Here is a 13941-nt window from a genome sequence, read left to right as displayed (position 1 = left end):
ATACCTTTTCTTGTGATTTATTTCAACCAAATTGAACTTCGTATGCACCTTCATTCCTTTGACGGGGTCGAACCACGTGCATTTAAATAACACAACCCGCATCATTAATGATCCAGGGTACTCTATCTCTATGATTTCATCCAACAAGCCATAAAAATCATCTTCTGAACTGCCACCATTGGATGACCGAACAGACACACCACTATTCATTATGGATTTTCCCATTCCATATTCTTGAGTATGAAAATTATATCCATTTATGAAATATGTTGGCCAACTTCGAACTCTTAACTGTGGACCCCATGACAGATGATATAGCAATCCTTGCCCTTCAATTTTATCATAATTACTGTGAACCTAAGGTTACACATGCAAAGTCAATAATATATATTATACTAAATGATGTATATAATTTTAATAACTTGGTTTTGGTCCATAGGCAACTTACATATGTCTTGAACCATGCTGCAAATTGTTCATTGCACAAACGGTCAAACTCATTTGGTTGTAGTCCAAACATTGAAGTTTGGAAAATCCTAATATTAAAAACCATATAAATATTAGCAAATATTTGACACACAAAATATATATTTACAAATTTACACTTACTTGAAGTATGGCTCGACTTCTGGGCAGTTCAGTAAAATATAAGTACGGGCTGCATGAAATTCTTCGCCTGATAAGTAACGAAACTGACATGCGCCTCTTGGTGCCCTCATCATTTCTGCCTGCTCTCCGCCTCTTGGTGCGGCTCAAAATAGTATGATGCAAATGTTGTCACTTCTTCCACAATATATGCATTACAAATTGAAGCTTCAACACGTGCCTTATTCTTCACTTTTTTCTTCAAATGATATAAGAATCTAGTTGAAATAGAAAGAAGCTTATCGGAACATATTATATGATAAACTAATTTGAACTGTATTTAAAAAAAAAACATTACCTCTCGAATGGATACATCCATCGAAATTGGACGGGACCTGCAACTTTGGCCTCATAAGGCAAGTGAACTAAGAGATGCTCCATCGAATCAAAAAACGCCGGAGGAAATATCCTTTCTAAGTTGCAAAGAATAATTGGAATATCTCTCTCTAGTTTTTCCATGTGCGATGCTTTTAACACTGTCGAGCAAATATCATGGAGGAAATTGCTTAACTCTGTAATGGCGCCACATACAAAGTTCGGTAGAACTTCCTTCAAAGCTATTGGAATTAGTCTTTCCATCAGGATGTGACAATCATGACTCTTCAAACCTGTGAACTTGCATTCATTCAAATCAACACATCTCCCGAGGTTCGAAGCATATCCATCAGGAAACTGCACAGATTTCAACTATTGACAAACAACTCGCCTCTGCTCCTTATCCAATGTATAAACTGCTTGCGGTTTTGGTCCCCCGTCGCTTGCATCCACAAACTAGTATTGGCCGATCGCAAATATCTCTCATATCTTTTCTTGCGTTCAAGTTGTCTTTTGTTTTTCCAATGACATCCATCACAAGTATTTATGACATTGTCGAAAACATTCTTTTCTATGTGCATGACGTCAAGATTCTGATGAATAAGATGGGCCTTCCAATATGGTAGATCCCAAAATATACTGCATTTTGTCCACTTATGTGTACTTCCGTACGCAAAAGTCGTGCCGTGCGGGTTCTCAACAACAGTTGGAAAGTCCTGCACACGCTCCCAAATTTGATCGCCGGTCAACCTCAATGGTGGACGCGTTCTTTCAGTCCTATTCTTGGTGAACTCTTTCTTATTCCTTCTGAAAGGATGACTTGGCGGTAAAAATTATCCGTGACAGTCAAAATAGCTGGGCTTCTTTTCATGTTTTAATCTAAATGACTTTGACCTCTCCAAACATATCGGACATCCTAAGATCCCAGCTGTACTCCATCCAGATAACATTCCGTAAGCTGGAAAGTCATTTATCATCCAAAGAAGGGCAGCCTTCATTACAAATGTTTGATCGGTAGAAACGTCATACGTAGGGACACCTTCAACCTATAGCCGTTGTAACTCCTCAATCAATGGTTGCATATAAACATCTATCAACTTTTTTGGATTTTGCGGCCCTGTCACGATCAATGTCATAAACATATAAGGTGTCTTCATGCACATACCAGGTGGAAGATTGTACGGCGTTAAGATAACTGGCCAATATGAATAACTTTTTCCTGTTTTCCCAAATGGAGCAAATCCATCGGCACAGAGACCTAATCTGATGTTCCGAGGCTCCATCGCAAACTCAGGGTATGTTCTATCAAAATATTGCCATGCCTCCGCATCTGAAGGATGATACATTAGACCCTCTTCTGTTTCATGATTTGCATGCCAAGTCATGTGTTCAGCAGTGGCTTTAAACGCATAAAGCTTTTGCAATCTGGGGATTAAGGGCAGATAAAACATTTGCTTGCATGGTCTACGCTTCTGATTACGACCCGGCCTCCTGTTAATCTTGTACCTAGGTTGGCTACAGAATTTGCAAGATTCTGCATTTTCATCATCTCTCCAATATATCATACAACCCCTACTACATACATCAATCCTTACAACCGGAAGACCTAAGTTATCCACTAGCTTTTTCATATCATAAAAATCACTTTGCGTGATGTTATCACGAGGCAATGATTCCCGCATTACTTCAACAAAAGAGTTGAAGCAATCCGCAGACACATTATGCTCTGCCTTGATATTTAATAGTCGGGCTGTCACCGATAACTTAGTGTGGTCCTCACAACCTACCCATAAAGGTTCATTTGCTGCTTTCAACACATCCCAGAACTGATTAGATTGAAAAGTTTCATTATAGACATTCTCATCAAAACCCGTTACTCCTATATCTTCCAATTGTGAAGCATGACTAGTACCCACTTGTTCACGTGTAGGAGTAAAACTAGTACTTGCATGATTTGATTCTGTGACAAAATTATAACTAGCTGCATCAATCACCATCCTCTCGTATGGGTTCAATTGCTCATAATAGCCACATTCTTCCCTAACTGAAAATTGGTCACTTCTTCCATATCCTTCATCAGATATAAATGGTTCACCATGGGAAGTCCAATTATAATAGTTCGGACTAAACCCAAATCTAGTAAGGTGTTCTCTAACTTGATCACACACAAGAAATTTACCATTACCGCACTTTTTACACAGACACCTTAACTTATTTCCATCCATGAACTCATATTTACTACTAGCAAAGTCTAAAAATAGTTCCAACCCAAGATTTAAACTCATCTCGTCAATCCTTGACGTCCAGGTAAGTTCTTATTATACATCCAAGCCCTTTCTCTTTGCATTGTGTCTGTATTAAAATAAAAAATTCTGGTAAAATATTTAAAATATCATATCTATTGTTCTTAATTAAAACCATAAAATTTTGGAAATTATAATTTTTGTTATTTACGCAACAATTAATATGAAATTGCAAAAATAGAAAAAATTACCATGTAAAAAAGACTTACCCAAATATTTGACTGAAATATTGGTAGGAGAAAGTGGTCAATTTGATGAGAATTGCAACGTCCACTTGGATTGCGAGACCTTCAATTAGACACATACCCAAAAAGAATAATCACTCAAGAATCATTTTTTAATATTTTTTAATGTGCGATGGAAACGGAATTCATCCCTCGCAAATTTGCAACGAATCCTTGATTCCGTCGCAAATTTGCGACGGAATCAAGGAAATTCGTCGCAAAATTTGCGATGGATCCTTGATTCCGTCGCAAATTTGCGACGGAAAGTTAATTCTGTCGCAAATTTGCGACGGAATTTTCATTTATTCGTCGCAAATTTGCGACGGAAACTATTTCCGTCGCAAAACGGCGTGGCCGTTCGGCCTCATCCAAAGGCCGGCGAGGTGTCGCCGGTCGTTAAACCGGTGATGCAGATACGAAAAAAAACAAACATAAACATATATAAAATAAAAGAAATTACAATTCAACGATGAATAGTCACGAAGCTAGCTATGATACTTATCGGTACAAAAGCTTCACCGAGATTAATATGTGCGTGCGCGGATTTTGCTGATTTCAGACATATGAAAGAGGGAGAAAAGCGAGAGAGAGCGAGAGAGAGAGAGATAGGGTTGGAATATCACGGGCTGATAAACTACAAATTTGCGACGGACGTTCGTTTTCGTCGCAAATTTGCGACGGATTTGGCGACGGTTTTTTTTTTCCGTCGGAAATTTGCGACGAACTTTTTGCGACGGATTTATTTTCCGTTGCAAATTTGCGACGAACTTCTTTCCGTCGCAAATTTGCGACGGATTTTGCGACGGTTTTTTTTTCCGTCGGAAATTTGCGACGAACTTTTTTCCGTCGCAAATTTGCGACGGAATTAGCGACGGTTTTTTATTTCCGTCGCAAATTTGCGACGGATAAAAATTCCGTCGCAAATTTCTGACTGATTTTTCATCCGTCGCAAATTCTGTCGCAAATTTGCGACGGAAATAAACCGTCGCAAATTTGCGACGGAAAATATAATCCGTCGCAAATTTCGTCGTAAATTTCCGACGGAAAATTTCCGTCGCAAATTACATGTTTTTTTGTAGTGGTCACTTTCAAAGATTTTCAATTGGAGATCACCCAGAAGAGACCGCTAGAAACTATGGTAATGAGCCTCTAAAGGCAGCCCGCGTAAAGCAGGCGTCTGTCCAAGGAGTCATGTGAAGATGGAGATTGGTTGTGCGAATATGTCACCACCATCGAAATGTAGTCATCCATCCTGATAGAAGTCTGGACTCTCTGACATGGCCCCCATTTGGCAAGGATGAAGGGCTTTACCCAGCTTGTTGTGGAAGATACGTTACTCGATGAAACTTGTTATATCAGTTATTCACGTTCATCATGTTTACCGGTAGGCGATTGCTTGCGTCGATTGGGCTAGCAAATCACTGTCTTCATGGCAAGAGAGGAGACTCTGGATTTTAATGTGACCAGCGACCACTGTTGGATCTTTAGTTCTTTTCTATTAGCCGAGAGCGTTATGAAGACAAAGATTGGTTGTGTGAATCGCGGCATAAAAAGAGAATGGTGATAGGATCATATTAACCAATAAGCTAGTCTACTGAACGACTTTATACGTCAATTTTTGTAAATTGATCTCAATATATCCCGCATTGTTCTAATTAAGGGAAGAAGTTAAAAAGCAAGTGAAGGAAAAGATGACTCTGCAACGAGGTCCACCTTCAATTCCACACAGGCTAATTAGAAGGTCAATCCGGTTAGGTCACTTGAAAATGCAATGTATGTGGCTATAGTAAGGGTGGAAACAAACTAGTGGGTGTTGAAAATGGGGAAGAGCAGGTTGCTATACTTACTCTTGACTCCAAGTCTCTTTTTGATTTGCTTACTTTTCTTTTTTGCTTCCAATGCGTTTGATCTGGGCCAGTCTTGCCGGGACACAAATCCACGTGGACAGGATCAATTTTTTTTTTTGGGTCGATGGACAGATCAATTGAAGCAATTAATCATGCGGGCCCTAAGTGAATTCGACAGGCGCCCCCATAAAGATTAGGATAATTATCATTAAAAATCACAACCCGATATACTCATATCACATTTACCCCAAACTAATTATCATGTCACAAAAAACCTCAAATTAATACATCCGTGCCACAATCTAAACTGGTACACCAATACTATATTTACACCAAAATATTTTAAAATTTTCATACCACAAAAAATATCAAAATTAGCTTTATTAACCTGTTTCTTATCATTTCAATATTCGTAAAGTATTTTATTCCAAAATCCGACCTTATTATCATGTGTTTAAGTCTTTCTTTCTTTCTTTCTTTTTTCACCAGAAATGGAATCTGTTGCTTAATTCGATTTGAGAAAACTCTTGGAATGTTCGCAAATACCTCGTATCCTTGCCTGTTTGCTTCACTTCTCGCATCTCACGCTCAAATCGTTGACTTTTAACATGGTAGATTCAAAATTTTACTAGTTTAGGATATTTAGTGATAGTTTGCGATAAACATGACATAGATATATCGATTTAGGATTTTTAATGATATTAATTTTAAAAATTAATGGTTATAATTGCACACGATCTATTAGTCGGTATCTTTTTGACACGTCTTTTTTTCCTTTTAAAAAAGGCAATGCTGATGCTACCAGTAGAAGATTCTTCTCGAGATTCCAAACTACAAACTTGCCTGCCTCGGAAAAAATTAAAAGCGCGTGTATGATGCTTGTCCATCTATACAATTACAACATAAAAAGGACCAAAGAAAAAAAAAGGGAGGGTTGTCGCAGCACAACTTGCCTGCCAGCACAGTGTTCCCTATCAAGTCGTAGACAAACATGATTTCTTCTCCTGCAAAACTTCGTTTTTGACAGCTAAAAGCACGTGATTATGATAACGGCATTGTTCCTCTCAAGCATCTTTTGTCTGGCCAGCTTGGGGTTGATAGAGATGATGTTAACAAAGGTACCAAAAGAAAAAAAAGACAAAAAAACAAAAAGTATTACCTCCTTTCTTGGGAATCCGGATGTTTTCAAACTTCTTCGGCATGAAAGGAAAAATGATACAAATGATCAGTCAACTTTGATCTAATATACAATGTGATTCATGTGTGGTCTCTAAACTTTAGCCTAATGTGCAATTTGGTCCCTAAATTTTCAATTTGTTCAATGTAGTTCATAAACTTTTGATATATATTCAATCTACGGAAAATGTTCAATATTTTCCTTTAATTTGAATTAATGGAAGGATGATATTAAATATCTTCATATAGTTTAAGGATTAACTTGAACATGTACCAAAAGTCTAGAAACCACATTGAACAAATTAAAATTTTAGAGACCACATTGCTCATTGAACTAAAATTTAGAGACTATTTGTATTATTTATTCCCCCTGAAAACCCTCTAGGTGTTTGCGTATTATCCTAGTTTTGCTCTAGCATAACTGATAAACTAAAGGATCACATTATGATTAACACCGATCGATATATCGGGGAGTCTCGCGACACTATCTCAGTTTCGCCTGTTGCTTGCATGATATGGTAGACCTTTAAGAGTGAAATAGTTCCGTAGATCTCGTCTACCGTGGAATCGGTTAATCAGTACCTTCAAAATTGACAGATCCCGCATGATCTAAGACTACATTCCTAGATTTGCTCTAGTACTTCTCCTTTCCAAGGGGTATCAATAAGGACTTTGGTCCTTGCATTGGCTTATGCAGGTTCTTGGGGAAGATGTTCTTGATCTTTGGCAAAAGAGCAAGTATGACTAGTTTAATGATTTCGAAATATTGGAGGAAGAGATCTCAGGCATCCCCCAGAATAATCAAATAAGAAATCTCTGACAGCACACCATCATTAAGACACAAATACTGTTTTCAACACAACAAACTGTAAAGCAAAAGGAAGACCAAAAAGAAAGTTGGAAACAAGAAAAGCAGAATCTCCGAACTTTAGATCGTCTGTTGCCTCCTTTGCTTAAATTTTAGCAAGTTCCATAACGAAAGCTAATTTCATTTGTCTTCTTCCTTGAGTACAGACTTCGACCATGAAGAGACACCCTCGATCAGGACTCGAAATGCAGGATCAGCTCCTAGGTTTGCTAATAGCGCTCACTGCGTGTGCTGCTTCACTTGGAGCAGCAAATGTACATGGAATATGTACTCCCAAAGACCTGAAAGGACTGAGCGGTTTTAGGGCAGGCATTCGCTTCGATACTTCTGGAAGACTAGAGAAATGGGTTGGCCTCAAATGCTGTGAGTGGGAAGGCATCTCCTGCAATAATGCAACAGGCAGAGTCACGGAAATCCGTCTCCCGGGATTTATTTCCACAACGGACTTTGTGTACCAATCTGAGATGACAGGCTGGTTGTCTCCTTCCATAACACTCTTGAGGTCTCTCAAAGTCATTGATCTCGGTGGACTCATGAATCTCGCTGGAACGATCCCGCCTTCCATCGGCTTCCGTCTCCCAAAGTTGCGAAAGCTCTACCTGTACGGCAACCAAATAAGCGGTATGTTACCAGAAAGCATTGGTAAGCTCTGGCAGCTTGAAGAACTTTTGTTGTATGAGAATAAGCTATCTGGGTCACTCCCTCCGAGCCTAGGATATCTCAGAAATCTGAATTCTATGATTCTGTACTCAAATCAATTTTCTGGTACAGTACCCAGTTCTATTACAAACCTGACAGGGCTGGTTCATCTAGATCTCCATAACAATTCTTTTATTGGTGTCATCCCCGAAAAAATTGGTCAGTTGCACAATATGAAAGAGCTCGATCTTTCAACCAATTTCTTTGGAGGGAGAATTCCACTTTCCATTACTAACTTAACTGCCATTTTAGTCTTGTACTTGGACACAAACAATCTCGAGGGAGAAATCCCGAGCCCCTCGAGGTTAGATCAAATGCCTTCCCTCAGTTTCCTAAGACTCCACAATAACCAGCTAACTGGTGAAATCTCGCCCAATTTTGCCAATCTGATCTCTCTCCAGAGAGTTTCTCTCGCACATAACAGATTGAAGGGAAAAATTCCTTCAAGTCTGGGAGCTCTCTCTGCACTGACAGAGTTATATGTTGATGACAACCTTTTATCTGGCATGATACCCGAGTTAATGGGTCAGTTATCTCAGCTTTTGATTCTAAACATTTCAAACAATATGATCCAAGGACCATTGCCTCAGGAGATGTCTTCCCTCTTTAATCTTCAAATAATCAATCTTTCATTCAACGAATTTAATTTCTCCTCCATCCCTCAGTGGTTATTGCGATTGCCGTCTCTTTCCCGAATTTATATGGCGGGATGTGGAATTCAAGGAGAAATTCCAGAGTCCTTGAAAATAATGCCTAGTTCAATACAGGAGCTGGATTTGTCAGTCAATCACCTGACAGGGAATTTGCCATCTTGGCTTGGAACACTAACTCAGCTCTACTTGTTGAATCTCTCCAGAAATTCACTAGTTTCAGATGTTCCAGAATCAATTACGAAGTTGAATGCTTTGGGTGTCCTTGATCTCCACTCAAACAAGTTAACAGGCAACGTAGGTCAGGTGTTCAAAATGGAACACAGGTTTCCACAAGGTTCACTGACATATATTGATCTCTCTGATAATAGATTCACCGAAGGAATTGAACAGATAGGGATTGGAGAACAATGTGGAGTTCAGTTTCTAAATTTATCACACAACTATTTCTCGGGGAGACTACCGACAACTATAGGGACGTGTACATCCTTACAAAGCTTGGATTTGAGCGACAACAACTTGGGATTTAATCTGCCGGATGCTTTAGCAAATTTAAGCTCACTAGAGGTACTGAAGCTGCAAAGGAACCGGTTCACTGGCAGCATACCAGAAGGATTTTTGAACTTGAGTAAATTAAGGGACTTGAACTTGTCAGATAATCTTTTGGTGGGGCAAATTCCTGCTGGTAAACCTCTGACTGACTTCCCTGAGAGCTCGTTCACTGGAAACAGAGGATTGTGTGGGAAGCCCCTTAATCCATGTAAGCTTTGAGAATTTGTTTTCCATCTTTCTTCTTTCAGCAAGTAAAGCATTATAGAGAATGAGTACTCCACGTTTGAATCAGATCGCACATGAATATATACGTGTAATTGCTTTTATGTTAATCTGCACTAATTCTCAGAAGTCAGAACATTAAGTAGATAAGTTCTATTTCTCAGTCCATCACATGATGAACTCTATTTTCCTTTTTGTTTTCCTTCGTTACAACATATAATGAAAAACAAGAAGGATTTACAATTGAATCATGGGAGAAAACAGATCAGGAGGGTTACTAAAAAATAAGACTCTTATCTCCTTAGAACTGGTGATTTCCAAAAACTGAACATGTGCTCATGCATGCACAGAGCCACGGACATATTACTTGCACTTCCTCAGGAGAAGTGAGAAAGCAGTAAATAAGATGTGGATAGTAGCTCCACTCTTCGAAGTTTATGCCTCAGCCTCACATTATCAAACCATTCAAGCAATCTATGACATCCGGTCTTGCATTAGCCATTTGAATTCATATAGCTACTCAGGAATTCATTAGAACATTATAATATGAGATAACAATACAATACAAGAGGGAAAGGTTTAAGACTGTTAGGCCTTTTTGTCTTTATTTTTCTTTAGGACTGATTTTAACCAAGGAAACAACCAAAAACGCTCGAACTGAACAATTATACTTGATCATGTCATTTTTATGCATGTTACTGAGTATATTTCCACTATAGGATGTGGAAGTGGATTTCACAGTGAAAGCAATGTAAACTCTAGGTGCATGTGGAGTCTCAAGTATTCTATACATGAAATCAGGAGACAACAGTGTTTAAATAAACACAATGGTCAGATAGACATACCTGTTGAACATGGAGGTCGAGTTGAAATGTGCGAAACTGCAGTGGGCAAACACGGATATAATGAGGCTGGACACCGTGGGTTGATGCTCAAATATGCTGTATAAAACCTTATTCGTAGTACAAACATAGATCTAAATACAAACATTATACTCGAGACCCTCTCATCCCTGTTGATTAGAAGGGAAATTACCAGTTGCTCAGTAATCTATTCATCTTTAATTGCCATGGTGATCGGTTGAAGAGTAGCATCATCTCCATATTGTCTAATCACCACTGTAAGGGTGGCGATTTAGGTTGTACCCTAGATCCACTCATCCCTGTCAATGAGAAGTTACACTACCATTTGCTATAAGTCTTGAATATTCACTGTTAGGCATCTATTCATCTTCAATTGCTACAATGATCTGGTTGAAGAGTAGAACCAATTTCATGAGGACTTACTCGGTGTTGCTCATTACCTACTCACTGGACAATCGGCCAACACCACTGGAACATCTACTCTGATGTTCGGACTACAACGAAAAGGACAGACGAAATAGATAAAAAGAAAAAAGAGCAAGATAATTTCCTTTATGTTAAAAGGTATAGAGCAGATGGTTTTAACTACAAAAAATACAATTGGATACTGGATGTCTTTGTAATATGATAGATGACATAAATCAGTACAGTCACTAATAATCATCATCAAGTATTATAAGCGTCAACAGCACTTGTATTCACAGCCGACGGACAATTACCTGAGAACCTAAATTTTCAGAGTACAGACATAGTGGTTCAACTTATAGACATAAGCAAGGTTGAAGGAAGGAGAATTCTGAAGTTATCAAAGAGAGGTGCATAAGCTCAAACTGAAGTCGTCTGTCATATGGGTTGTGCCGCACCAAAGGTATTCCCACCTTGGTTCAAGCCACCCCCATTAGATTGGAAATACGAGACAGCTGCCCAGATCACCCGCAGGAGGAGGATCACCACAAATACAGAGCCACCAAGAGTGCAAGCCACCTGAAACCAGCACCAACACTAACATCGGCAGTTGAGGGTCAAAGCCAAAGGCTGTTCCTTCTAAAAGGTTGATCTAGTTATAGCCAATTTCATTTGCTATGCAGTGGCACAATGAGATGAAGTTGCAGCCACTCAATGATCGACTCTTACTCTGAAAATGCCCTCCACATTTTTCCTTATTATCTAACTTTCCAATGAACAAAGAGCCTATCGCTCTAGAACTGTCATTGGAGACCAATGCTCATATAAGGGCACAAACGGAAGAAATGTGGAGCGTATGACATACGTAATATAGACAGTCATCAGCCTAAACATTATAAGCGAGATACGGTCACCACAGACACGAGGTGAACCTCTTGAAGCCACTAAGTTATTCATATTTGCTGATAAAAAGTTTACTTAAGTACCTCAAGAAGTGCCTTCAAAATGGAAAGTGAAGCTAGCAGAAGAATCCCATCAACCGCAAAGGAAACCTGCAGTTCCCATCCAGAGAAGCATTAGAGAACTACAGTCAGTGTCAGTCAACAAAGGGTAAGCCCAAGGTATCAGCAAAATGCTCATTTTTAGAGGAATTATATCAAACAGGACATGAACGCCTCTCAGTATCGCCTCCTCCCAATCCTGTATAGACACTGCAAGACCAGGCAGATCAAGAAAGAGAGTTCACCAGCTGCGGCGGTATCGCGTCGGGCAAAACGGAGCGCGAAGCCTTCTTGGCTCGCCGGCCCGCCTTCTTGAACATGCTCTGCAAGAACCTGATGAGCAAATCGGCGCTGCTCTCCGCGTCCTCTTCGTCGTCGCTCTCGTCCTCCATCATCGGGCCGCCACCTTCGAAGAAGCCGTCGTCCAAGCCCTCCGCCGGCTCGCCGGCCGAGCCACGGAGGGAGGACCCGGGGCGGCGGACGCGGATCCCGGGTCCTCGGGCCGGGCCCCGAGGGAGGGCGCGGCAAGGGAAGGGGAGGGCCGAAGGAGGTGGCGCGAGCGGGGAGCGCGTGGGGCCGATGCTTGTTGGGTTGCTCACGACGCGTGCCGAAGAAACTGCGGCTCGTGTCGCCATGGAGGTGGTCATGGTTTTAGTGGGAGGAGATGGTGGTGATGGGGTTGGCCACACCCACCTCCGTTCTGAGCAGCGAAGCAGAGGACGCCATTTGAGCGCGGGTTAGATTACTAAATGGACGAGAACGGGGATGGCTTATGGTTGTCGTCTCAACCGCTAGACAGGCGGATTCGACAGCGGAACACCCAGCTCGACAATTTCTCTTTTTGAACACTAAGAAAGAACATGCGACACAAATGTTAAATCTGGAAAGTTTAGAGAGCGCGAATGATAATTATTATATTTTCAGAAATAATTTCTGTCTATTTCTAATCCTTGGTTTGAGTAGCATTCGATAATGATACAAAATTTCTGTTCTCGTATCAGAAATTCGTTTGATAGCATTCATGTAGAATTCGTATATCGGCGGGTGGGCGGTGAGAGAGACCTCTTAGAGGAATGATTATTTCTATTCTTGGAAAAGTAGAAATTTTATATTGTTATCAAACTCAATTTTTTACTTAGAAACTCGTTTAGGAAATAGAAATAAATTTTTCTATTTCTAGCCAGAAATAGGATCGGAGAAGAAAATGGTTATCATTCGTGCTCTTCTCATTCACACACTTAGTTCTTTCACCAAACCAGGTTAATCATGAAACCTCATTCAATATTTAGCCCTCTTTTTTCTCTCTTTTCTATCGCATGTTTGGTCAAGAAACTATGCCCAAGTTTTGATCTTTCCTTTCCCCGTGTTCTGTTTTTTGAGTGAGAAAGCAAGAGTTGTCCACACTTTTCTAGAGCAGTCATCAATAAATTTCACAAAATATAATGCACCATTAAGTGTTCTAGCATCCATGCAACAAATATCAATATGAACTAACTCCAGTACATCTAATTTCGTGTGTATAGAAGAACTATGAAATGAGAATTTATGCTGCTTACCTATTAGGCAATGACTACATTCCCTCTTATTTCTCTCTTTCAATGGTAGAAGATTTGTTCTATCAAGAGTTTCGAACCCCTTCTCGCTGAGATGACCAAGTCTCGTATGCCATAGGTCAATTGAGGAGTCCTCCACTGCATTTACCTCTCTCCTAAACAACTTGGCTTGCATGGTGTAAAGAGTGCATGTCTTTTGGCCCTTAGCCACTATTAGAGGTGTCGAAACCGAACCGAAAAATCGAACTGAGATACGAACCAAACTGAACTGAACTGAAAATTTCGTGCATTTCGGTTCGGTTTCAATTTCGGTTCGGATAATCAAAATTAACCAATTTTTTTTTTCAATTTGGTTTATTTCAGTTCGGTTCGGATCGAACCAAGCTGAAATAAACACTTCTGTTTTTACCCTAAAATCGAGCCATGAATAAAAAGCAAAAAAAAAAAAAAGAAGAAGAAGAAACCAAAAACTGATCCGAACCAAATCGGTTTATCGGTTCGGTTCCAATTCAGCTCAAGCGAGTTTTGGTTCAATTCAAGGGGGCACCCTTAACGGTTCGGTTCGGTTCGATTCGATTTTTCAAGAAAACCGAACCAAACGGAACCGTTTACACCTCT

General features: G+C 39.9%; 2 protein-coding genes across 3 annotated transcripts; one reads left to right on the top strand and one right to left on the bottom strand.

Moving 5' to 3' along the window:
- Positions 1–7472: 7472 nt before the first annotated feature.
- On the top strand, positions 7473–9611 carry LOC115670865 (probable leucine-rich repeat receptor-like protein kinase At1g35710). The gene has a single exon (XM_030592245.2). It carries the CDS (start codon positions 7534–7536, stop codon positions 9496–9498), a length of 1965 nt encoding a protein of 654 aa, XP_030448105.1. The 5' UTR covers positions 7473–7533; the 3' UTR covers positions 9499–9611.
- Positions 9612–10943: 1332 nt separating this feature from the next.
- On the bottom strand, positions 10944–12568 carry LOC115670867 (protein SHORT HYPOCOTYL IN WHITE LIGHT 1-like). 2 transcript variants are annotated; one of them, XM_056309880.1, is made up of 3 exons: positions 12016–12568; positions 11756–11821; positions 10944–11366 (listed from the first exon to the last, which is right to left on the bottom strand). In XM_056309880.1, the coding sequence occupies exons 1-3, from the start codon at positions 12415–12417 to the stop codon at positions 11208–11210; spliced, it is 627 nt and encodes a 208-aa protein (XP_056165855.1). In that variant the 5' UTR covers positions 12418–12568; the 3' UTR covers positions 10944–11207. The 2 variants fall into 2 exon arrangements, with proteins under 2 accessions (XP_056165855.1, XP_030448107.1); XM_030592247.2 differs by having other exon boundaries at positions 10944–11348; positions 12016–12561.
- Positions 12569–13941: the final 1373 nt, after the last annotated feature.

This window comes from Syzygium oleosum, unplaced genomic scaffold (genome assembly GCF_021117445.2).
Source record: "Syzygium oleosum isolate NSW1041296 unplaced genomic scaffold, Sole_v2.1 Sole_v2.03, whole genome shotgun sequence".
NCBI lineage: Eukaryota > Viridiplantae > Streptophyta > Magnoliopsida > Myrtales > Myrtaceae > Syzygium > Syzygium oleosum.
This window is presented reverse-complemented; position numbering and strand designations above follow the sequence as displayed.

Excerpts from the sequence above, each read along its gene's own strand:
- LOC115670867 (XM_056309880.1), bottom strand. The coding sequence starts at position 12,417 with ATGACCACCTCCATGGCGACACGAGCCGCAGTTTCTTCGGCACGCGTC. Across the intron at positions 11,822-12,015 it reads ACGCGATACCGCCGCAGCTG|GTTTCCTTTGCGGTTGATGG; the intron begins GTGAACTCTCTT and ends TGGGAACTGCAG. Across the intron at positions 11,367-11,755 it reads TTTTGAAGGCACTTCTTGAG|TGTTGGTGCTGGTTTCAGGT; the intron begins GTACTTAAGTAA and ends TGCCGATGTTAG.
- LOC115670865 (XM_030592245.2), top strand. The coding sequence starts at position 7,534 with ATGAAGAGACACCCTCGATCAGGACTCGAAATGCAGGATCAGCTCCTA.